Here is a 26,120-nt window from a genome sequence, read left to right as displayed (position 1 = left end):
ACAAATCTGATATATAGCCTTCACCTCCATCTGACTCAACATATCTGCTGTGGCAGGCTTATCTCCAAAATAGGTGACACATTTCCCTCTTTAGGATTCCAATCATCAAGGTTTTTACGGAGGGCCTCACAAGGGTCATTTCTCAACAGGTCCCTCTGTCCCCGATGTTGAATCTCAGTATCATTCTTACAAGACTTATGGGTCCTCCATTCGAGGTCCTCCATTCATGACCCCTTCAATTCCTCTCTTAGAAGGAGGCATTTCTTGTTGATATCACCTCACTAAGATGGGTCAGTGAGCCTCAGGCTTTGGCATTGGAAGAACCTTTCTTTCAGATTCATAGGGATAGGGTGGCCCTTCGCACTAACCCTCAATTTCTTCCTAAGGTGGTCTCTCCATTCCATTTTAATCAGTCTATAGAACTCCCAGTTTTCTTTCCTCAACCTGTCTCAGTAACTCCATACCATAGATGTTAAGCAGGCCCCAATGTACTATGTGAATTGGACAAAACCCTTTCAAAAGACTCAACAACTCTTTGTTGCATTTACCAAACCACATAATTGGAAAGATTTATCAAAGTCGGGCATATCGAGATAGATAGTTAAAGGTATACAAAGGTGTTATGCAAAAGCAAAGAGAGTTTTTCCTGTTCCTACAAGAGTTCACTCTACCAGAATAAAAGGGAGGCCCCTATCGCTTTCCTGGGGAACATCCCCATAGCGCACACTTGCAAAACAGCTACTGGGTCCACCTCACTCGCTTTCACCAAATACTATTGTGTGGATGTACTAGCACACCAACAAGCCATGCCTCAAAACAGAAAATATTACTGACCGTGTAAGTATCTGTTTGTGGCATGTAGGGCTGTAGATTCACATGCGCCTCCCCTCCCCGGAAGCCTCTGGCTGTTGCAGATATCATTCCTTTTGCTCTCTCTCTCTCTCTCTCTCTCTCTCTCTCTCTCTCTCTCTCTCTCTCTCTCTCTCTCTCTCTCTCTCTCTCTCTCCCTCTCTCTCTCTCTCACCCTCTCCCTCTCCCCCTCTCTCTCTCCCCCTCTCTCTCTCCCCCTCTCTCTCTCCCCCTCTCCCTCTCCCCCTCCCTCTCTCCCCCTCTCTCTCTCCCCCTTATGCAAAATTGTCACAATTGTTTGGTATCATGGAAATTATCCCATTTACACTTTTCTTCATTAATTTGGCCCAGTAACACTATGCTGCCACTAATTGATTGGGAACACCAGAAATATTAGGTATAAACTTTATACAAATGATATAGCGTGTAGGAGAGAAAAACAGAATTTCACACCAAGTGGAATCAAGTGTCTTCATGTTCATAATCAAAAGTACGACCAGAATTATATGTTTTTCTCACAGTTTATGGTCAGAATCTGCTGGTCTCTTCAAAGTGAATAACTTGTAAACTGGTAGTCCTTCTGGTCAACAGCTTCACAATTGGTGGGACATATTCCCAGTACTGAAGACAGCTGCCTGACCCACACAGACAATTTGGTGTTTGATCAACAGTCACAAGGGGACACTAGGACCTGACAGATCCTCTTTGAGCTGTCTAGCTAAAAACAGGCTAGAAGGCTGATGGACCTCTGTACTTAAACACATGGTCAGAAGGCACTTGTTAGCTGGATGACAATTCTTCCAGCAGCTATTGCCATTTTACAATAGCATTGGGCAAGTGCTTATACCACACAGGGTGGATGCTATTCAGTACTGTGAAAGGGCAATTGTGTGGTGTTCCAAAAAGGTGAATAAAGGTAACTGCGCAAATGTTTACTCTCACAAAGAGTCTGCTTTTGAGGAAGTCACTGCTCAACTGAATGCCACTTGAAGATATTTTGTTCTTGTATAGCCTTCCTACTGTCTCTGGTTTAGTATGGAAAGGGCTTCTTGGTGCTCTTTGTTTGATGCAGCTTGACTCCTAGGCTAACTCCACCCTGCAAAATCAGTAGCAGGATAGGCCATGAAAGGTTCAACAGCCAAACTCCTAAGGCCTAGCCTTGATTTACAAAAAAAGCTTCACGTTTAGGAATTTCTGCACCCGCAATTAATGTGAAGACCTACGCTTTGACGGGAATATATTTTCTCCAAAGGATTGTTTTTCCATTGTAAAATGAGAGGCATCACATTGTAAGCTGTGCAAGTTAGCCTACTATTTCTAAACCCTTGTTGTATACATTATTTATATTTTTAGAAACAACACATTTATCAATACAGTGTAATAGAAAATATCTCTCCTGATGAGCCATACAGATGCATAGATATTCACTTGAGCTAAGCACAAAAGGAGAAGGATATTAGTGATTGTAAATCGCAGAAATATAAGACATGCATATTCAGGGGCCCTGAAGACATTCACTAAGAGACGCATAAATCTGGTGAACTCAATCAACTGTGCCCCCTACTAGTATAATAGAAATAGGTTCCTACGTCATTCAAAATTCAGTCTAGCCTGCCATCTTGCCTGCCCACATTAGAACACAGGTTTAAATCAGGATGATCAATAATATTTCATTTTAGTGCATCCAAGCCCATCATTCTAAAAAGCCATGAAACAATTTCCCGCACAATCTGGGCAGCTTGCTGGCCAAATGAGGCTCATTAAAGTTGTGAACAGTTACATATAATGGGTATTAGTGAATGCAGAAAATAACTTAGGAGGTGCAACCATTATCTAAGCTATGTGACCGTTTACTATTACCTGTATGTTGTTCCACTTTCTCAGCATTTTTTTTATAACCATCTATATATTCACTTTCTGAAAGTAATCCTCAGTGTGTTTGATCTCCATTTCCAAGCAACGTGATCCGTCTCAAAACCGTTTCAGATTTGTTTGTCTGTTTGGCCATAAACACTTATCGTTGTAGATCAGTTAATTGTGGGACGGCATTGAAATATTGGGGAATGATCGTGTCAGTAAGGTGTCATAAGTGTACACTTGGACTTATTTGGTGTCAAAGAGCTATAGCACTCTCAAAATTTGCAGCATGCATTCCAAAAAGTGAAAGGTGTCAGGGACCCCGGGCAATTTGTCCTATGTCTTTTGACAGGGTGATATTGTTGTATTGTCCCACGAAGTAAAAGCTACGCCGTGAAGAGTTTAGAAAGATTTATTCACCAGTGCAATAGCACATGGCATCCCCGAGTGTTAATTCTAGCACAGTCGTCAACTGACTCCGGAATCTGGAACTCACACCAAAAGATGCCAGAGCAAACATTTTAATTAAAACACATGCTACAGAACACTCACTATGACTGAGCAATACTCTATAAACCCACACCACCCCCTTCATAGAAAAGAAACCTAAAAATAAAATAACAGTAAACAAAATAACTTGCCTTCTACACTAAAAACACCTGAGACAAATCATAATCATTTAAATACTTTGGCACCCCCACCTGTCTCTTATGCCTCTCCACCACTCTCCACCCCCTTTTGGGTCATTCTGAGGAAACACTTTCAGGTGATGCAAATTCAAAGCTAGCACTCATGCAGAATCTGAGGCAGACCCCCAGATTCATTTTCAATACAATGTGTTTCATCATCTCCCAACCACCACTCAAAATCAGCAACAGCTTGCGTTGTCACCGGGCCAACTAAAAAAACAACTTATTGGCTTTGAAAGAAGATGTGGGTATATTAACATTTGTTCCCTGCAAACCAAAGCAACCCTTCTTTGCTCCACTATTTCCCATTTCTCACCATCATTGCATGCTTGGACACTTCCAAAACTTTAGTGGTAGGGTAAAATTTAGATCTACCCATGCTTGCTCTCAGATGCCTTTTGAGTCTTACGAAATCTCAATTTCGAAATAATGTCCTTCACTCAATTTAACTCATCATACTTGCATTAGTTGGGCAACTTCACTCTGTGCCGCATATCATCCAAATTGATTGCACCGCTGTCAACCTGAACACTGTCCAAAACCCAACAGGGACACCACTCATTAGACTCATGTCTGCCCTTTAGCAGCACCAATGGGAGCACACATCTCTGGCCAAACTCTACACAAACATCCACACCAGAAGATAATGCCAACTGCACACAGTATCCTTTATTATTCGGTTCAGTCTCCATCAAGCCATTTACTTGCAGACTTTACAATGCTACCGTCAAATGCTTAATGCCATGTGCAACCGTGAACAACCTCATGTCTATTGATTTGAATTGCACACCATTGTCCGATACTAAGAACTTTGGTATACCCTCCTTTCTGGAACAAATCCTTTAAAATATCCATGACAGCCTTCGTATTGGGTTCTCTCCTAAATTTACATTCAACCCACTTGGAATGAGAGTCCACGATGGCTAAAGCGTACCGATACCATCATGAAAGCTGTTCAACTGCCAGATCTCTACTCCTAGCTACTCACATGGTTTTTCTGGAAAGGCCGCTGGAGTAAGAGGGGGTTAGGAGCATGGAGAGATTTCTCTGCTACCACCATGCATGCCACACAATTCTCAATATGAGCCTTGACGCCAACATCAATCCCCTGCCACCAATAATATTCACATATCTGTCTCTTCATCCCTGTCAATCCTGCATGTCCCTCATGAGCTAGCTTAACCAGCCGAGACTTCAACAACGCTGGGGGAATTAACAAACTCCCTCCCAAGACCAAACCATCTCCAATAGTCAATTCTTCATTAATTTTTGCAAATGTTTTCACTAAACCCTCCAAATTTATTTCTCTTAGCCAACCACCTGAAAATCTACTTTTGCAAAGTCTCTAAACCACTAAGCAAGGATCATCATCTGAGCAACTGATCCATTTCTTGCATGTTATCGAACCTTCTGATATAACAATACCATCAGTCATACCAACACAAACCACTTCATCCACAGCGCTCTCAGACTAGGCCCAACCTAATTGACACATGGAAAATAAGTCTGCCCTGACATTCTTCCCATCAGGGATATGCAATACTTGAAAATGTCAATCATACATCTAAGACAACAGTTTGATCAACCTGGAACTGGCCTTGTAGGGACTCTCATCATTAAGCAAAAATACAAGCGGTCAATGGTCAGTTATCAAAAATAATCTCCTTCCTCATGAATAAGTTGTAAAATGATTAACTGCCCAAACACTTTATGAGAAAGAGACCTTGGCAATAATGCCCCCTCCCCAATCATTTGACTAAGGACAGCTCCCAAAGCCACCACACTTGCATCAACAGTAATCCTGGAGAATCAAAAATCAAATTGTTCAAATTAACAAAATAACTATTTTCCTTATCCTCCCACTTGAATTTGGCACCATTTTTCAATGCTTTCCTCAGTGGTGCAGTCTGAAGAGAAGAATTGTCTACAAAATGTGAGCAATACTCACATAATTCAAGGAATTACCTTAACTGATCTTTCATTGGGTGGAAGACTGGCCTCCACTGAACTCAATTTTGGTTTTATCCCTTCCCCTGAAAAAAGATGACGTAAATATTCTACCACACCATGAATTGACATTTGCTCATCTTGACAGCAAAACCCCTCTGAAGCAACACTTTAAATACCTGTTCCAAAACACACACATGTTTTTGTATCAATCCAAATGGGAAACAAAGAAATCTTTAATCCCCAAAAGGTGTATTGAAAGCAGTGAGAGATCTTGACTCCTCACTGAGTTCCACCTATTGATAAGCTGAACTTAGATCAGTAGTGGAAAACACCTTCTTAGCCTTGCCCAACTGTGCCAATATTTTTTGAATTTTGAGGACCGTAAAGCAGTCCACCAGTATATTTATTTTTAAAGACCGAAGTTTCACACATAATCTCGGGTACCCATTTCTCTTATTTGCTACCACTATTGAGGAAATATAGTGTGAAGTTTCAACAGGTTCAATGACCTTCTCTTTACACAACATACTCAAATTCTATTTCAGTTCCTTTCTGATACTTAATGACACATTTTTCACTTTGTGTACAACTGGGATTGCCTGATTTTGAAACCCTTCACAATGCACAGTTTGTCTTCAAATAGGGACTGATGGGAACCCAAAAGTCTGCTCAAAGGGTTAATTTGGGAGACTTTCACATCAATTAAAGAAATGGGATATGTTGTACCTAGGCAGAGCACCATCCCAAACTGTCCTTGGTCTCACCACCCTAAAATGTTGTACCCTTTCTTAGCTATGTACACTTTAGTGAAAATGCCTCTTATCTTTGTAAGCAACCTTCTCCTGAAAATATCCCATCATCTCAATAGTGAAACCTCCAAATGCAACAGTGTGAATATCAGGTGGGGATAAATTAATGTGACCCCACTCTTTATAGTGCAGGTCATCCGTTACAAATCTCACAGGGGATCCAGAATCCACAGTAACTTCAAATTGAACATCTTCAATATCATTGGTACAAATAGGATCCCTGCTATTGCCATTGACTGGTGAAGATACAATTTTAACAGACAGAACTACTCAATCAGCTGTTCCTGCATCGTCTTGATGCAACAAACTTTGCTTACTAACCAGAACTACTCTTTGTGGTGCTTTGCACATTCTGGCAAAATGGCCAATCTGTTTACATTTTACACAACTTTTACTCACTGCAGGACAATTTTTTGCATTTCAGGAGTGCCACATCTAAAACACACGTTATTGGAAATGTGACTACTTTTATCTATTTATTCCTTCTAAAAAACAGGGGTAGTATCAAGTTCGGCTTTAGAACTAATAGCATTAACTGTATCAAACTCATTGCACTGTTTGAGCCTCCCTAACTCTTTGGGAAGCCATAATGGATCTTTCAGTCCTTCTTGCAATTTCTAGTGTTTCAGGAAGGCTAGGATTCCTGCAGCACAAAAAGTTCTCTTGAATTCGTTTTTCAAAGCAATTGACTACTAATTGATCATGTAAATAATAATCCAACTTCCCCTCGAAGTCACAAATCTATTAATTGATTCACACTCCAGCTGGCGGGGAGTGAAAAATCTATGCCCTTCTACAATAATGCTGGTATCATCCTTAAAATGGTTTGGAGTCTATTAACTGCTTCCATATGTATCCTCTTCACCAGCGTATTGGGGAGGAAGCATGGGCAGATGATCAGAAATCTGTTGACCTTCTCCAGACTGACAATTATATAGAATAACTTACTTCCCTATGGAATTAAATTAAATTTCATCAGTTGCAATGAAATAGCTTTCAAATACTTTGTACCAGTGCTTCCATTTAATTTTCTGTATTCTAAGCTCAGAAAGTAAAGGAGTTGGTAAATTAGCACTCTGCACCGTGACTAGTGGAAAGTGACAGCTGTCCAAATAATTAAAGATTAAGCTCAGTGCAAAGAATAGACATCTCCATCTGTCAGCTCACATATTCCTTCATCTAATGGGAGAGCACAAAAGAAAATAGTCAAGAGCATGTCGAGGAGGTGTGATCAAGGAAGGAAGCAATGAAGCCGCCTGGCACTTCCCTGCCTACTGTCGTGAAGGAAGTAATGGGAACGAGAATCCTCATTTGTGGTGAGAAATAGGTAGACTTTAAACGTGCTATAAACATACACTGTGTGCTGTATTATTTGTCCTCTTCCTGACGTGAATTACTGGCAGTGGGTTACGGCTGTGGTCGCAACAAAACTTGGAGCATACATGGAAGCTGAAGAGTAGCACTCACTCAAGGCTGCAGGCTCAAGGCAGGCAGAGCCAAAGAAATCTTCTAAGTACGAATGGCTGATACAAGGCGGCATGCGCTTGATATGTGGATCAAACTGACACGCAACAATAGCGCTAGGCAGGACAGGCCCACATTTGCCCTCTGGTGCTCCTAGATCGGGTCTGAGAGACTTGTATTGAAGCATCAAGCAGCTTTATAGGAGAGAAAGGGTACCTGGTTAGACAGTAGAATGGGGTCAAAAAGAATCCAAAACAACGGTATGTCGGCTTCTGCCCACAATTGACATCAGTAGGTGTGCTGTTGTCACTGGCAACAGTCCATCCTCGTCGCCAAAACATGTTGTGTTATCCCATGAAGAAAATGCAATGCCGTGATGAGTTTAGAAAGATTCATTCACCATTACAACAGCTCACAACATCTCCCAGTGGTCTTCCCAGTGGTCCTCCCAGCCTCCGTCGTCAACTGACTCTGGAATCTGGAACTCCTATCAAGCGATGCCAGAACAAAATTTCTAATTAGAATACATATTACAGAACACTATTAAAGAAGCAATGGTTTAGATGCTGTAGCATTAGTTTTAACCCTTGCAGTTGGTGTATTCTACAGCATGCAACCCAGCACTTAATCTCAATCATGACATAATCTCATTCGATCATACCCATTGTAGCAAATCAAGCTATTTTCAGCTCAGGAGCCACTACTGCTTTGTAGATCTGTCCCTTCCTTTCTCTCCCGTAGCCAAATGGAACCTCTTAAAAGTGTATGTAGTGACCCCAGCCATAACAACTTCTGTCTGATGTTGGGGACCCAATATGGAACCCATCACTTCTAAACAAGTGGAGATACTTTTTGTACCACAATTAAAGTGATTGATGCTTGCACAGTATTCATTTTTGTAGGGCCTTACTAGGTGTCCGCTAAATAGCAATCAGGGCTTTCCACACTGAAGAAGTCTGCTTACCAACATGAAGTCCAATAATCAGTGTCCTCTTTTTTGAGAAAACCGTCTAAAAATTAAGACTCACTCGGGGTAGGGGGGGTGTTTCATTTACATGCATCTCTAATAATGGCACATAAATCCCATGTAGCCCTGGGGTATGTGGTATCTTCATTCACCAATATAAGTTCTCATTGCAAGTTTCCTGCAGATTTGTGAAGCCCTGCCTAAGGAAAAAGGGAGTTCCTAATTACCATTTCCCACCCATTTTAATTCCCATAGGATTCTTTGCTGTTTGATACAGAATGAATAGCTGAACAGAATTATACCAAAATGTGGCATGAAGATAGAACTTGGTGTAAATCCGTTCTGTAGTTTGTAAGAAATTGATGTCTAAAAAGGTGCTTGGGTTGAGCATGAAGAGGTTGCATTTTATAGATATCTGGACGGTTAATTTGCAGGTCCTCCATGGATTCATAAATCCATGGAGGATTTACGACTTCGTCTAAACCAATAAAGGAACCCTATTGGTTAGCTAGCCTTTTCTTCCTTCATGCATTGTGCTCCTGATTCCTGAATCTGCCACGGTCTGATTGCCTGGCCATCACAGAAACAATTATGTTGCGGCCGCTATTGCCCAACACCTCAGCATGATAAACTGAGCGCCTGGTTGTGAAAAAGAATATTAGGAGACCGGATGAACCGAACTTAACTCCCCGGCCCCCCTGTATTAAAATAAACATTAAAAAAAAGTTTTTATCTCCCGATTCCTGAATTCTGTGCCTGATTTGCGAATCCTGAACCTTGCTTGCTCCACCAGATTTGCAAATCCAGCATTGGATTCATGAAAAGCTTGTAAGAGCCCTTTCAAATGTGAGATAAGGAATAAGCAGAGGCTTGAAGTGTTCCAAAACAATCATGCGTAGCCTCATAAATCAGACATTTCCTCACCCTGTCGCTTTAACCGCATGATGTAGGATTGATAACTCTGATGGACATTTTCCCATAGAGATTTGAGAAATGGTGGACTGATATATACTGCTATAGGGCTGTTTTGTTAGTTTTTCATTTTGCATTATTTTTTCCACTTTTTAAGAAATGTGCTTATCTGCCACACGTGCACAGTGACTCACATTTGCACCACGCATTCCACAATGCCACTGGAGTCACAAACTTCACATATGATGTTGCTGTATGTCAAAAAGCGTTGTGATGCACAGCAGCGGAAGACGGAGGGGACAGTGGAAGATATGGAGGCTCAAATCCTAGCACTGAGTGACCAGGTGACGTTCTAGACTCGATTCATGCCAGCTCCATTCTTCATCAGACTCAACTAGAGGAGGCTCGGGCGTTGTGGTTGGTGACCCAGAAAAGAATCTATCAGTGGGCAGATAAATCGAGCAAAACCCTACATTGTTTGTGCTGTCTCCTCTTCCCTACCGTCTATTTTACATATGGTTGATGCCCGGGATGACAGGGTGGTTGGAGATTGGCCCATTGCGACAGTCTTCCGCTCTTATTGCAATGAGATGTACACCAGTTGCATAACTGAGAGCGCCACAGAGTTGGCGGTGTTTATTTGAGATATTCTGACTAGTTCTTTTTAACGTGAAGACTGGGTTGACCTCGAAGAAGATTTAACAGTAGATGAGTTTGGGGGTGTTTTAGCCCATCTCTCTCCGGGGAGGGCGCCAGGGCCTGATGGATTTCCTGTTGAGTTCCATAGGGCCATTTTGGCACCTAGCGGACCTTCTGTGCTGGCGCTCTTTAAGGAAGCTTTGGGTGGCAACCTGCTTCTCTCTACTTTACGCATAGCTTGAACTATGTGGCTCGTACAAACCAATTTCTCTTCTCTCCTTAAAAGTCAAGGTGTCGGCCAAGGCATAAGTGAATAGACTAGTCAAGGTGATCAATACCCTGATCCACCCGGATCAATCAGGCTTTATGCCAGACATGGCCACAAGGCTTAGTATCGGGAGAGTCCACAATGCAATTGCACTATTCTTATGTCTCCACAGTGATGGGACACTATTGCCAGTGGACTTTTGCAAAGCTTTTGACTCCGTGGGATGGCCTTCCTCCTTCTCACTCCTGGCAAAAATGAAATTCGGACCTAAGTATGTCAGTTCTGTTCGCATCCTCCACACGGATCTTATGGCCCAGATGTGGGTGGGAAGGGCCATCTCCAAGCTGTTCCATATTGCCAGGTATGCCCACTATCACTGCTCCCCTTCGCTCTGGTGATTGAGCGTTTGGCAGAATGGGCCAGAGTGGATGCACAGCTGCAGTGATTTGAATGGGTTCGGGTGTTGAGAAACGTATCGCGCTATATGTGAAAGAAGTGCTCTTGTTCCTCAAGTTGTGGGGATCATGTGCACTTCAGATATTGCAGATTTATGGAGGCGTTTCTGGGCTGAGGGTCAACCTTGGCAAGTCTTCAGTCTATTTGGTAGGTGATTGAACCCCGGAGTTGACATGGGCGACGGGACTGACGGTTTCCCGGGAAGGCTCAATACCTGGGGGTGTATGTCACTATGGACGTGGCCAGAGCAAGAGAGCCTAATATTCAGCCCCAGCTGGATCGTCTGACTGCTATTTTCAAAATGGTGGCACTTCTCCACCTAGTATACCAACTTTACAACTTCCCATTCCCTGTCCCGCCTTTCTTTTTCGCTTGTATAGATTTGCTTCTGCAGGGTTTCTATAGAGGCATGGTCTACCGTGTAACGCATTGTCAAAATGTTGTAAATTGACCCATGATGGTGGCATAGCTACACCAGATGTCCACTCTTATGACAGGGCAGCGCAGCTGGCGGTCTTGAACGATTGGTGGTTCGGGGGATTCCGGGACCCTGCATATGTATCAGGTGGTGTTGGGCCAACATCTATTTTATGGAGAGACGAAGCCCCATGGGCTCCCTCTGGCTGCTCCGGTGGTTCCCAGGGTTTGGAGAGAGTCGGTGGCAGCCGCGGGATGGAAGGGTCGTCTCACGTTGGACACTCCTTTATTGGTATGCACTGCTTTTCGAGAGACGGGGCTGCGGGCTTTCGCCGCTGGGACCTTATTGGAATCACCCGGCTGGATGATGTGCTCCAAAGCAACTCCCTTACGTCATTCGTGGAACTCCCAGAAGAGTTCAGCCTCCATTACACTCACTTCGCAAGCTTATGCAGCTTCTTTATGCTCTTGCGCCCAACTTCCCACCCCAGCTGAGATACCGGAGATCAGCCCCTTAGAGGGCAAGATCTTACTAAGCAATATCTTGGAACACAAAATATCAAACCTTTACAAGTCGCTGGTGGGTAATGCCCGACTCCTACGGAAACCTGCAGGAGGCCAGGTGACAAGATTTATGTCCCATGCAAGATGAGGATTGGGTGGCAGCATTGGCCTTGACTAGGGAGACTGTATTGTGTCCCAATACCAGCTAATTCACCTACAATATCTGCCCAGAATATTCCTTACCAGAGAGCGCCTGTGAAGGAGAGGACTGATAGGGTCGGCAAGTTGCCTGTTGTGTCAGACGGAGGCAGGAGACTTTATACACACAGTCGTGGAGTTCAGAGTGTTGGCCACCTTTTGGGAGGGAGTGTTTCACTGTCTTGAGAGGGTTCTGGCACTGACTTTGCCGCGGACTCCTCGGTGTGCCTTGTTGCATATCACGGATGACATAGATGGTAATAGATATAAACGTGCCCGCCTTTGGTTGGGTCTTCTCATTGCCTAAAGAGACAGTGCAAGTTTGGAAAGATCCTAAGGCCCCGCCTCGAGGTCAGGAAGGAAGGCCTAGACCGCAGTACGAGGCTATAATGCCTATTTTATATAGCCTAGGGATGTCCTAAAAAGTATTATCGTATAAGCTGCCTAAAAACAGGATACCCTTGGAGCCCTTCCCCATACCACTGTGGCCATTAGAAGCTGACATTAGAGCATTTGGCACGTGCTCTGGAGTTGGGGGGGGGGGGTGGATAATGCTGGGTGGGTGGTGAGATTTATGTTGTAGATTAGTCCTGTTTGACAGATGTGCAGCAGAGGGCTGCGGTGTGATGTGTTTTTTGTTTTTGTTTCAGTAATGTGTTATACTGTGAGACACTATTGAGGTCATGCACCACTGTTTGAGGGTTCATGGATTCATATGTATGTTGGCCTGTGTGGGTGAAGCCTGTCTGTTGCCACCATTGCATTTTGATGCTTCAAGAAAAGAAAAAAAAAACGTTTTGAGGAAAAAAGTATTGTGTTTAAATTGTTGTGCAATCTGCCCAGAAGAATAATGATAACGTTTTACTTAAAATATTTGCACAATTCAGTTGGATGATACAGCTGATTTGTTGGAACCTTACATAAAGTAACTTAACTTTTAGCTATAGGAGTCTTATTTCTCTTGTGTCTATTGATGGGCACAACTGCTACTCTGCTTTATAGGGATCCAACCTCATTGTTGTTTGGCGTACTTGATCAGTAGCCACTGTTGGTGGGTGCAACAATTTGGGAGCAGGGCCCACCGCAGTCCAGGGTTCCAGAGGCCCTATGACGACCACCCCAGTGTGCACAGCCAAAGAGCTTGTGGTGGGTTTTGGGCACAGAAGATGGCTGAAGGTAAGGCCCTGCGGCCACCCCTGTTCCTCTCAGCCAAATACCATGAACTCTGACTCTGCAGGCAAACCCACTGCACACAGCCATACACAGCAGAGTTGGGCACTTATCAAGTGTTGGATGCAGGGCCTAGACAGAGGCCAGGAGCACGGCCAATCCCTGTGCCACAATGCAGAAGACCATGAGCTCTGGGTGTTGGCCGCCGATGATGAGTTGGCTGCAGGGGCTGGCAGGAGGCTGCGCCCTGTGGTCAGTCCCGAAGCACACGCATGAAGGCCCCATTGCATCACTGGTTGTCTGCTCAGAGGGTGGGGGCAGGGCCTGTAGGCTGTACACGACGTTCAGCCGCGCATAACGAGCTTGGCTACCCAGAGAGTGCTGGGGACAGGGCCTTCCAGTAGGCCAGGCTTTCTGGCAATCTCCTGCTTCTCGTAGCCGAAGTCTGCAAGCTGTAGGTGCTGGCTGCCCAGGGAGTATTGTTCTTAAGGAACTCTTGGAGTTTGTGTATGATCTAAAAGACACCAAATATTCACTGAAAAAAACAAAGGTTAAAGTGAAGTTATGGTTAGAGGTGGTTATAACACCTCAATATATGTTTTTTTTTAAACTTAGAAATTTACCTAAAAAAAAAAATCTGAGTTAAAGTGCAATTATGTTCACGAATTAAGACCGGAAAACACTGAAATTCTCTAGGTATGGCTAGGAGCAAAATCCATAACTCTCATAACAGCCATGCAAACCATAACTTGTACATCAGATGTAATGCTTATGACCACACGATATTCATACCAATAATTAACACTTAAACGTGAAATGGAATTAAAAAACAACTACTAATCATACCAATTAATGATCCTACTTTCATAGTCACTTCTGTCAGAGTGGTAAGGGTAATGTGAAATGCAATATTATCTGTAATATGATTTACAACATTTGTAACTGCACCTGTTTCATTAAGGGTGAAACACGAACATAGCATATACGTTATACTGTACATGCAAGGGGGGGGGGGGGTGTTGTGTGTTTAAACAATAAACTTACCAAAGCCATTTTGACACGCAACAAGTTTGAGATCAAATTTGGATTTCAAACTATCTGTTCACATTCATCAGGTATAATAAATAACCTTGAGTTAACTTTGCTGATGTTGCTACATCTATTGGCGAGATGTGAACAACTGCAAAAAAGTCTCTATCCCTCTTGAGAATAATATTTTCAGTAGATTTGTATCTCACATAACTTTCAGTCTCAGTTCCCTCCTCCTTTTTGCCTTAACATTATGTATCCCCTGCAGTTTGATAGGCTTCAATGTCTCGACAAAATTATGCACCATCAAATACTAACAGTCTACACTCCTAATGGTACTTTTGTGCTCCTTTTAAACACATTTGAGGGGAACAATTCTCTAGTTACTATTTATAAGAAGCACAATTAATAATGTAGCCAGGAAATTCTGTGTTGCAGTTTATAAAATAGGTAATACCATATTTGCTTAAATGTTTGTAAATGACGGACCCTGGCTATATGCACTGTGTACTGACAGCAAATGCACGAGCCGCATTTGGAAAACAAATCTTTACCTACTGGGGCTAAACTCCTAAATTAGATCTGTTTTTTGGTACATTATAGTGTCATTTGGGCTGAAATACGTTCTCAAAGTATTCCTCTTCCTTAATGTAATCACACATTTCATCGTGCCATGATTGCTAAGGTTCAGTCTAAAGGCACAGTAACATGTATTTGGTGCCTTTGCTGTTATACGTATTAATTCAGGTCGGTTCTTTCCATATTTACGATTAGAGCCAGAACCTAAATGGCACCACATCTCATAAAATGCACTGCACCATGTATGTAAATGGCGTGGCTGATGCAGGAAGCAAAATGTTATGGGCTGGTGGGGACAGAATACAGGGATATGGATGCCACCGCTGTTAAGAGAAAAAAATGCAGGCGGACAGGGGTACCACAAAAAAAAAAAAAAAATCAGAAAGACATGGACCGCAAAAGTCTGTACTCACATCCCTGTCCTCCCTTAAAAGCCATCTCTTTTCTTAGGGACCATGAAAGAGTGGCAAACTGATAAAAGACAGGTATGCAAAATAAATGGGGAGGGGGCTGAACAACAAAAAGACAGATATTGTTGTGTAGCACACGTGTGTATAAAGCGTGTCATTGTGTGTCGTGAGGTGAAATGTCCACTTACTGTTCTCTATAGAGTCACAAACATAATATGCTCCTGTGGGTGCCTGTTATTTGTAAATTGTGTTTTTATTAACCCTATGCTTTCCTCTTCATTAGACCAAGATTTCCAGGAGCGAAAACGTATGTTCCGAATTCTTACCTGAGCAAGTGTGGCCTGTGGAGATTCAGTGGATAGCAAAAAAGAAAAAAGTCTTAGAATGCAGCATCGATGAAGATGAAAGTGATGGAGAAGATGTACATGAAGTGTATGCATGTCGAATTGATATAAACACTCTTCCTATTGATACCAGCACTTCAGACATTAACACATCACACACATTCACAGGCTCCTCAGTTGTTGATATGAGCAGCCACAAAACTCTATGTACTGAAGTGGCAGAATCTGAAGGGCTTCCATCCACGGACAAGGATGAGAGCGGAACAAGCAAACTCTTGACACCTTTAATGAGCGGGGAATGTTCCTTAGCACGGTTGGACAACAGTGAAAATTTCAATGTCAATTTAGCTTCTGTGTTACTAGGGACTTCAGGGAAGCCAAGCGAGAACAATTTGGCTAGTCAAGCATCTTCTCAAGATGACCAGGAGTCTTCAGCAAGCTCACAGGATTCTAATGCACCTCTACTTGCTTTTGACTTTTTAGCAGACAACTTGGGTGTACAAATGGCTGAATTATCTCAGGTTCTTGAGGATTGTTTTTCTAATGATGCACTGGACACAGATGAAAGTGATGATGCTGAAGAAGAAAACCAGGTTTCTGAATACATGAGGCGATGAGCTGAAGATCTCAAAAAACTATTTTAACAAAAGTTACAGCTGTTTACAGTTTAATATGTTAGCTCAGTACCTCGGTTTGAAATGTGTCTTCCATTTGCATATTAGGATGTTGTCCTCACTTGTTTCTTTCTCAGCCACACTAACTCTCTTTCATTAGCACCCCTTCCAATCTCTACCGGGACCAATCATACGCAGCCTGCAGGTTTCACAGCTCCACCAGTAAGCAAAGGCACAGCGTAATAGAACTGTCTCTTGCTGATGCAGGGAAAGAGCGATCCCATATGGCAGACTCTATGAGAATTCTTCTTTAATTTTAAGAAGAAAAGTCAAGACGTATATAAAGAGACTTTGGAAGCTTGCCATGGTAAGGAGTTCCTCAATGACCAGTGAGAAATGAGGCCACCCTTAAAGGCCACTCCAGACAAATGTAAGAACCTTTTGTTCTTAAACATACACTGCTAGGTTATTGTACTGATATATTGATTCTGAAAATTAGACCACTGTGACATCTGTTGCTGCCTTTCTCTGTGACCAGTTTGATTCTGTTTCTCCAGTGCATCTCTCGTCTGGGTCCCGCGCTGCTGTTGTGCAGAGCCTGAGGATGAACAATCTAAGCAGACAGGCTGCATCCTACTATTGTTTTTTATTTTTTATTTTATTTATTAAATAGTAGCTCAGTGTACAACAAACAGGCTGAAAAGCACATTTGCACAAACAACATTGCAAAGATACTTGTCTCAACAGTGTTCACCAGGATTATATGAAAACATTACAACGCACATGTACAGTGACACCACGTTTCCAAAATCAAATCAACCACACCTTCACCATTATAAAGCGGGAACTACCTCTTATCCTCTAGTCTATAGTGATGTCAGTTGTCAAAACTTTTCTCCCATTTCCTTTGGCAGCCCGACGCTGATACACCACCTGTTCTGCTCTATAACTCAAGTCCACATCAAATTCCCAATCAGTTACACGTGGAGGTCCACCCACTCCCCAAACCCGCCCTATATTCTGCTTAGCTACCCTAGCGACAAGCAATCGCCAGCCACAGCCTCTGAAATTTGGGCCACACTTCCTCATCCATCATGTTCAGAAGTAGCCACCTAGCTTCCAATGGTACTGAGAGTTCCGTTACCCAGGCCATAACTTGCCCAAGCCCCCTCAAGTATTGCTGGATTTCAGAACATTCCCACAATATGTGGAAGAAAGAGCCCACCATACCGCATCCCCTGGCACAGAGGGCCATGTCACATCTTCCCATTCGGTGCAGGAGTTATCTAAAGTAATACAATCTATACAGTACCCACAACTGGATTAAACGGAAACTGGGGTGTATGGCAACCTTATTGTGGCTCTGTATTGCCTCCACCCAGTCGTCATTCTCAATAAGGCCAATGTCCCCCTCCCATACCTCCCGTAGCTCTTTCAGAGGATCAGGGGTGTTCATTAACTTCCTACAGGTCAGAGAGATGGCTTTATCTGGCATGGGACCCAAGAGTAAGCGATCCTCTAGTGGTGTGCCAATTGTTCACCCACCAGTGGTGCTGCAGTGCGTGCCCCAACTTCTGGTATCTAAAACTCTCTGACTCTGCCATCTCATACATTTCCTCAAAGGTAACAATAGCATACCATCTCCACACATCACCCAGATGCTCAACACTAGTATCGCCCATTTCGAGAACCATTTCAGGCCCTCAATTCCTCAGTAGGTCGCTGTCTCACAGCAGAGTCTTATTTGTCAGTCTGCCCTCCCAACCCAGGAATCCAGTGTGTCTTGCCATGCCATCACCATTATTGGAGCGTGAGTCGGGTGTGCTCCTTTTTGTCCACTCCTATAGAGAAGGGATGGGTAACCCCGGCCGCCCATGGATTCACGATCCAAGCTGGATTGCGAATCCACATTGTCCCCAAATACCCAGTTGTTGATTGTTATCAGTTGGGCAGTCCAGTAGTACTGTATATCTGGAACTGAAAGACCCCTCATATACCCATCTAGGAGCTTGCAGAGCACAATTCTAGAACTACCTCCATCCCACAAAAGTTGTTGCAGTTCACAGTCAACTTTTTTGAAGAAATCAGACGGTATTTTGTATGGTGTGTTCTGGAAAACATAGAGTAGGCGGGCAAGAGACATCATCATGAAGATGACACCCCTGCCCATCAAGAACACTGGGAGCGACCGCCAGTGTGTAACATCACTCTTCAGGCATCCAATTGAGGGAACAAATTCCTCGGAGGTTTGCCCAGCACCCCGTGTGACATAGATGGCAAGTATTGGAAACCATCATGAACTATTGGGGCGATGCACCTAGACGACAGGATAGGGGTGCCTCCCGCAAGGGGAAACATAAGGGGCTTATCCAAGTTAATCTGGTAACAGTAATAGTCGCCGAAAAGCTGGAAGACATGTAGTATTCTGTCGACCGTGAGGTGGGGTTGTGTGGCATAGAGCAGTATATCATCAACGTAGAGGGAGATACATTCTTCCCAATCACCCTCCCCACTAAAACCCTTAATAGTGGGTCATGATGCACCCAGGTTGCCAAGGCCCCAGCACAAGCGTGATTATCATTGGTGACAGTGGGTTCTCCTGCCTCTTTCCCCTATGCAAGGCGAAGGATCTGGACAGTGCATTGTTAACACCCCACTATTGTAAGCTCAGCCATACAGTCCACACCTATATATCAGTCCAGGAGTCAACCACCCAAGAGGACATTTGCAAAGCACCTAAATTCAAATGAAAAATGTTCGAGATAGGGCACATCTTTCATTAGGTTAGAGTTGTCTGTTAGGTCTGAGTAACTAAGTTCCTTGTATGTTGTGCCTATAAAGATTTTGGTTTCTTATTTGAATCAATTGATCAAGGGAGTATTGTTACAAATGAAAAGGTGAAAAGAATACATCAGTGTTACTGTGGGTAGGGACATGATTTACATCACTCATTTTAAAAACTAAAATTAGGGTATAAGGCCAGATTCTACTGTTTGGCAAGTGTAGCATTATTATAACATAATTAAAGCAGGTAAAGAGCTGTGGCAAATTTATACTTGTGTAAGCAAAATGTTAAGGATGCAAATTATTTGGTCACTTTTATAATGATCAGCAAGTGTTTTGTGAGTGAGATGAGGGGAGCAGCATTCTTCAAATCTCTCTAATCTTTCTATAAAAGGTCATTTCATTTCAGATTTGATGGTGCCCAGTCCACTACTTAGCCAATATCTGTTATTTTACCAGGTTTGCTTGCACACATGTTTTTTATTGCCACATAGCTAATTAGTACTCTTAATGTATCAGTCCTGAAAAACCGAGTCATTTCCTTTTTTTACATTTCTCAAAAACAAGTATTACATTTTGTATACTACTGTCTGTATAGGAACAAGTATTGTTTTTTTATTGTAAATAAAATATATTCTTTTGTTGTGGCTGGTTTGCAGTTACTTCTCTTCATAATGGTTCTACTTTTAAGAGATGTTTTCAAATGTCTGCTGTAATGTTCTTTTTCCTATAACAATATAGATGTATTCTTTCATAGTATTGTAGACATGTAGATTGCAAGATTCCTCTGATAGTACTGCGTCCCTCATTCACCACAGCTAGCTAAGGTGGTAGTTCCATTTTCCATACATGCCAACAGACCCATTTCATACGGGAGATTTATGGTTTTTGAAGCAGCTTTAATTTAGCAGCAAACCACCTAAATTTGTCGCTACTTCAATGGAGAAAAACATATCCCCCAATAATGTTTTTTTTCCTCCCTCTTTCTGCACTGCAAATGGTGACATGTATGATTTTAAGATATTTAAATGCTCCCATCTTTCATTTTCATACACTGAAAGAGTAAAATGCCAGTCTAACTGATAGAGATCCTGCTGATGCTTAATCCTTGTAACAGATTTTAAGAAATTGTCCCCGGCAGGCTGAGGAGAGAAATCCTCATTTTGATATTACCTGTGACTGAGCTCCTTTACTGTCCACATAAGGGCCTCCTGAGAGGGAAACAAGTTTCGTTAAGAGTATTTTTCATCACACATGGTAAGAAGGTGTGAGCAACAGCTCAGTCCCCAGATAAAATGCTTTGCATAACAAATCTATCCTACAATTGTTAAACAATATGACCACAAAAATACCATGAAAAGGAAGAAAACTTGCAATGCCATTCAAAGCTTATAAAGATCTGGGGGGGGCGTGGCCAAGCCGCGAGCTACGATGGCCGCGCGGCGCTGAAGCTCCGCCGTCAGCCCGGCGCTAAAGCTCTTTTCCTCACCCTCCTGATGCGGGCGCGGGACCCCTGACGCCGCCGCTGGTTCTCCTGTGGCCCCGGAGCGAGCCGGGATGTGGACCGGGCCGATCGCAGCTTTGGAGCGACCGGAGGAGGACGCATCACCATAGGGCCCAAGATGGCGGGCTGACTCAGACTTCGCAGCCGCGAGTGCGTGGACGGCGGCTGATCGGGAGACAGGTACCGGGGGGGGCGGAGGGAGGGGCGTTGAGCGCCGGGGTGCGGGCTGGCGGGTGTCTGCGGTTCTCCCTGCGCCGCTGCGGGCCGGGGGGCGACCGGGCGTCCGGCTCTTGCCCGGCGCGCCGGGCGCTACCTCGATCGTTTTCTCCTCCCTTGGGCCCCGGGCTGCTGGGTCGGGGGGCCGGGGAGGGGTGGCGGGTTGGCCTGCTGGCGGTGGGGGGGGGGGCGGGTTGGACGCTTCGCTAGGCCGGTGCTCGGGCTGTCTCCGCCTCTGTCTTTGGGCCCTCTCTGAGTGTGTCCTGTGCTCTGCGGCCTGGTCGGGCTGTCCTCCCTCGCCCTTCCTTGTTACTCCGGAGCTCGGCTGCTGGTTGCCTCGCTATGGTCCCCCCTCCTCCCATTCTGGACCCCCCTTGCTGCATCTGGTGATGGCCCTGGCCTGCTACACAGTATAGTCGGGTCGGCTCCGGCGTCCGGTGGGCGCTGCAACTCCTGGGGACCTGAGCGGCTTGGCGACAGATTGAACTAACCTGCCGGACTGTTGCTGCAGCATAACTGGGCCAACTCTGCGCTACAGGCAGCAGACTGGTGGACGCCCGACGGTCGGGGTCATGGGTCGCAGGGACCCCAAGCAGAAAACATTGCCTTTCGAGAAACTACCTGAGCAGCCAGCGGAGAATCGCCCTGATATGCCGGGTCCGTCCGATGGCGTGTCCGGTGGCCCGGCGGCCCGTGCCCCATCCCCGGACTGGCTGCAGGAGATGCGTGCCGGCTTCAGGGCCTTGGATGGCCGCTTCGATGCCCTGGATAGGACGCTTGAAACCATGGGGGCTAAGATCCAGGCTCACGACAAGCGTTTGGGGGAGGCCGAGGTCCGGATCTCTGCCGTTGAGGACAGATCAGTGCATGAGTCCAAGCGGGTAGACAAGTTGGAGCGCATATTGAAAGAAGTGGCCATCAAGAACGAGGATTTGGAATCGCGCAGTCGGCGCAACAACGTGCGGATCACTGGGTTGCCGGAATCCACGGCCACGGGCCGACTTGACGTTTTTGTGGAACAACTGTTGGCTGACATTTTTGGGAGAGAATCCTTCACTCCGGGCTTTGTGGTAGAGAGAGCTCATCGCTCCCTGGGGCCGCGACCTAACCCGGGGCTCCCGCCTCGCCCGCTTATTGCCCGTGTCATGAACTTTCGGGACCGTGATACTGCCCTGCATCTTGCCAGAGAGAAGGGTGAGATCACTTGGCAGGGCTCGAGGCTCTCCTTCTACCCTGATTTCACGGCCACGGTCCAAGACGCCAGGCGGAAGTATGCGGGGGCGAAGGCTGCACTGCGGAATCTAGGCCTCAAATATGGTATGCTCTACCCGGCCCGTCTCCGGGTCGAGATCGATGGCCGTGCTCGGCTCTTTCACAACCCCACTGAGGTGCAGGAATTCTGTCGCAACTACAAGCCGGGGGGAGATGGGGATGGACGCTCTCCCCCTCGCAGTGGGTCGGCGGCCAGCCAGGACCTGTTTGCGACCTCCGGTGTCGGCTGAGACTGCGCCCGTGTTCTAACTTAGTTTTCACTGACTCTTGCTATTTGAGGACTTTTGAACATTTGGAATATACTGGTTAAGCTGCGCTGGGTTGATTGCGGATCGTTGTCACCCCCCCTTTGGTTGAAACCGTTGGGAGCACTTTTTGGTTGTGATGCTCTATCTCCTTTTGTTGGTACACATTTGGTATTACTGTTTAGAGCTATGTTTTTTTCTTCTAGGTTGGGGACTGCCTCACGTTTGCGTGGTTTGGCTGGGTGGGGGGAGGGGGGTGGGGATATGCAAGTTTGATCTTCATGACTTGGCTGTGTGTGAGCTGTTTTCATTGATACACGGGGATGCTGCGTCTTTCTTGCTCCCACTACGAACAGCTTGGCATCGATGGCCCAGATAGGTTTGAATGAAGCTCCTGTCAATCTATCATTAATGACTTGGAATGTCCGTGGCCTAAACAATCAGCGTAAATGCAAACAGATACTACATTACTTAAATCGGCATAGGATTGACATTGCTTTTCTTCAAGAGACGCACTTACACTCCTCGGGGGATGCCCGTTTTGCGGCTTCCTGGGGCGCTCACCGCTATTTTTCCAATTTCAGCAACTATGCTACAGGCACAGCGGTGCTGATTCATAAGAGGATCCCGTTTCACTGCCAGACATTACTGGGGGACAGGGAGCGGCGCTACTGCATAGTGAGAGGGGTGCTGATGGGCCATGTGGTTGCTCTGGTATGTGTATATGCTCCTAACACTGATTCCCCGGATTTTTTCCATGCGCTTGCGGCCCAGCTAGCATCCCTTGCGCCCGCGGATATCCTGCTTGGCGGCGACCTCAACTTGCTACTGAATGTGGGGCTCGACAGCACCTCTGGGGCCACTGATTCCAAGTCTAGGGCGAGGCGCGCACTCCTGGACCTCTGCAGTCGTTTCTCTCTGACTGACATCTGGCGCAGGCGCAACCCGGGCACCACTGACTACACGCACTTCTCTGGGCAACACAACACTTGGACCAGGATTGACTACTGGCTCCTATCCCCGGCCCTGTCCCTCTGGTTCCGCGCATTGAAAACCTTCCCTAGAACATACTCTGACCATTCTCCTGTCGCACTAGGTTTAGACGTTCCTCGCCCGGAGGGATTTGAGCGGCAGTGGCGTTTCCCCAGAAGGGCGCTTTTGGATGACCTCTTTGTCCATGAGGTGTCTGCAGCGATAGAAGACTACTTTACGATAAATACTGGCTCTGTGGACTCGTGGGCAGTACTCTGGGAGGGGTTCAAGGCCTATATCAGAGGGGTCTGCATTGCAAAACAGGCTGGGGTCCTGAGGGCACTGCGCACAACAATCACACACTTACAGACGCAGCTGGACGCTATTGATGTTGAGGCGCGACGGTCGCCCTCCGACGAGGTGTTTGCCAGGCGCTTGCGCCTACTGTCGGACTTTCGGGAGGCCGTGGACAAGGAGATCCTCTATCTGGGAAAATACTGTGTGGCTCGGCGGTATGGGGAGGGGGATCGGGCGGGGCGCACGCTCGCGCAAGCTCTGAGACTGCCGTATAGTAAGTCCCTAATAGCCGAAGTGAAGGGCGTGGACGGTGCGCTCCGCACAACGCCCGCTGAGATTCGGGACGAATTTCTGGCCTACTTCACTGAGTTATATACCTCCAGGTTGGGTGACTCCACGGCCTCTCGAGACGCCTACCTATCGGAAATTGCTCTTGTTTTCCTGGATAGGGGCATGCAGGAGTTTATGGCGGAGCCCATAACGGTGACGGAGGTGCGGGGGGCGATTAAAGTGCTTCGGAGTTCTTCTGCCCCGGGCCTTGATGGCTTTTCCGGGGATTTCTACAAGGCCTTCTCGGATCTGCTGGCGCCTAAGCTCATAGAGGTCTATGCGGAGGCGTTGGAGCGTGGTTCCCTCCCGGCTACTCTTGGAGAGGCGGTCGTGGTGTTGCTCCCGAAACCAAACAAGGACCCGTCCTTGTGTGGGTCGTATAGACCCCTCTCCCTCTTAAACACGGACTATAAGATCTTGGCCAAAATAGTGGCCAACAGACTCTCCCAACTGATGGAATTCATTATATCGCCCGTGCAATCGGGCTTTGTCCCCCGCCGCTCGACGTCGCTGAATTTGCGGACGTTGTTCACTGTTCTGCACAGAATTAACCCGGCCACACCTGCTGCTGCGATCCTCCTTGATACCGAAAAGGCGTTTGATTCCTTAGAATGGCCTTTCTTTCTTGCCGTTATGGAGCGCATGGGCATGCCGGCGAATTTCCTGGCTACTACTCGGCTCCTCTATAGCCGCCCCACGGCCCGCCTGCGTATCAACGGTACGTTATCACGCCCATTCTCTCTAACACGCGGCAGGGTTGTCCGCTTTCCCTGCTCTTGTTCATTTTAGCTATGGACCCCCTGATTCGGCATTTCCAGGAACGGCACCTCCACAGAGGTCTCCAGTTCCGGACGGGCCCATTGCTTGCCTCCCTTTATGCAGATGACACTATCCTGTATGTGAGAGAGCCGCATATTAATCTTGCCCCCCTGATTCGTGAGATCCTGCGCTTCGGTGGCCACTCGGGACTGGGCATAAACTGGCATAAGTCCATCATATTCCCTTTGACTAGCAGCACCTCCCCGTGGCAGTGTGAGTTCCCATTGGAGTGGTGCTCGGACTCGGTACGTTACTTGGGCATTCAGATACATTTGAGCACGGACGAAATCATACGCCTCAATTATGGCCGCGCAATTGCGAGGCTGGAGACGCAGGTGGAGGGGTGGTTGCGCCTCCCGCTCTCCATGTCGGCCAGAATAGCCATCATAAAAATGGTAGTGCTCCCCAAATTTTTATATCTCTTTAATAACATCCCTGTTCCTCTCACCCGGTCCTTTTTTTCCACCCTGAGGTCCCTCCTGATCCGACTGGTCTGGGGAGGGAGGCACCCCCGGATCCGCTGGAGGACTCTTACACTTCCGCAGGATAGGGGAGGCCTCGGTGTACCTGATTTGTATTTATACTACCTGGTAGCGCAGTGTTCTCATGCCTATGCCTGGTATCATCCGGACGCTCGGATCCCGTTTCTTCCCCCAGAGGCGGACTTTGTTCTCCCGGGTCAGTTGGCGGCCGTTTTGCCCAAGGGAGTCCCCAGAAGCCCAGTGGATATTCAAACGGTATCCACTACCAGCTGGGCCTGGAAGAAACTTTTGAGCTACTTAGCCCACCCTCGCCTATATTCCTCTTCTCTCCCTATTCGCAACCCTGGGTTGCTACCGGGCACGGATGAGGCTATTGTGTAGCGCACGATAAGTAAATTTAACCTCACCAAGATGGGGGATTTATACCCTGGAGGGCACATATTCTCGACATCGGAGGAGGCGCGGTTCAGCGAGGCTACATTCATGGATAGGTTCGTTCTTCGCCGACTCTATTGCGCGGCCAGGGCGGTAATTGAGGGTTTCCCCCTTGAGCCCGCTTCCTTTGAACCCCTTACCATCCTTATTGATAACGATACGGGGGCCCATATTGTCTCGAGGCTGTACAGGGCGTGTGCGGCTTTGCTCCCGAGTACGGATGACCGGGCGCGGGCGGAATGGGAGACGGACTTGGGTAGGCCTATCACGGACGAACAGTGGACGGCTTGCTGTAAGGTTACTGCTACGGTGTCACTGAACAGTCGCCACAAACTCCTTCACTATAAATTCCTGCACCATTGGTACATGACCCCAGATAGACTCCATTCGATTGACCCAGCACGGCCACACCTCTGCTGGAAGTGCTCGGCACCACATGCTGACTTTGCTCACTTGTCCTGGACTTGTCCGAGACTGCAATCGTTCTGGACACAGGTTTACAAAGTCCTGGAGGACATGTTAGGGCTTACGCTTGTTCCTACTCCTGAGGTTGCGTTGTTGGGCTACACGGCAAATTTCCCTAAGAAGGTTCGTAGGCTGGCCTCTATGGGACTACTGCTTGCCAAGCGTGAAGTCGTC

General features: G+C 46.1%; 1 protein-coding gene across 1 annotated transcript in view; it reads left to right on the top strand.

The window, feature by feature from the left end:
* Positions 1 to 19,556, top strand: part of IFNAR2 (interferon alpha and beta receptor subunit 2) — a 276,605-nt gene extending 257,049 nt beyond the window's left edge. Inside the window, exon 8 of the mRNA XM_085621382.1 lies at positions 15,451 to 19,556. Coding sequence (XP_085477508.1) covers positions 15,451 to 16,128 — 678 coding nt within the window. The 3' untranslated portion in view covers positions 16,129 to 19,556. The remainder of the gene's footprint in view (positions 1 to 15,450) is intronic.
* The last annotated feature ends 6,564 nt before the right edge of the window (positions 19,557 to 26,120 follow it).

Source organism: Triturus cristatus, chromosome 8 (genome assembly GCF_964204655.1).
Source record: "Triturus cristatus chromosome 8, aTriCri1.1, whole genome shotgun sequence".
NCBI classification, from domain to species: domain Eukaryota; kingdom Metazoa; phylum Chordata; class Amphibia; order Caudata; family Salamandridae; genus Triturus; species Triturus cristatus.
Note: the sequence above shows the minus strand (reverse complement) of the source record. Positions and strands in the feature narration are given on the sequence as shown.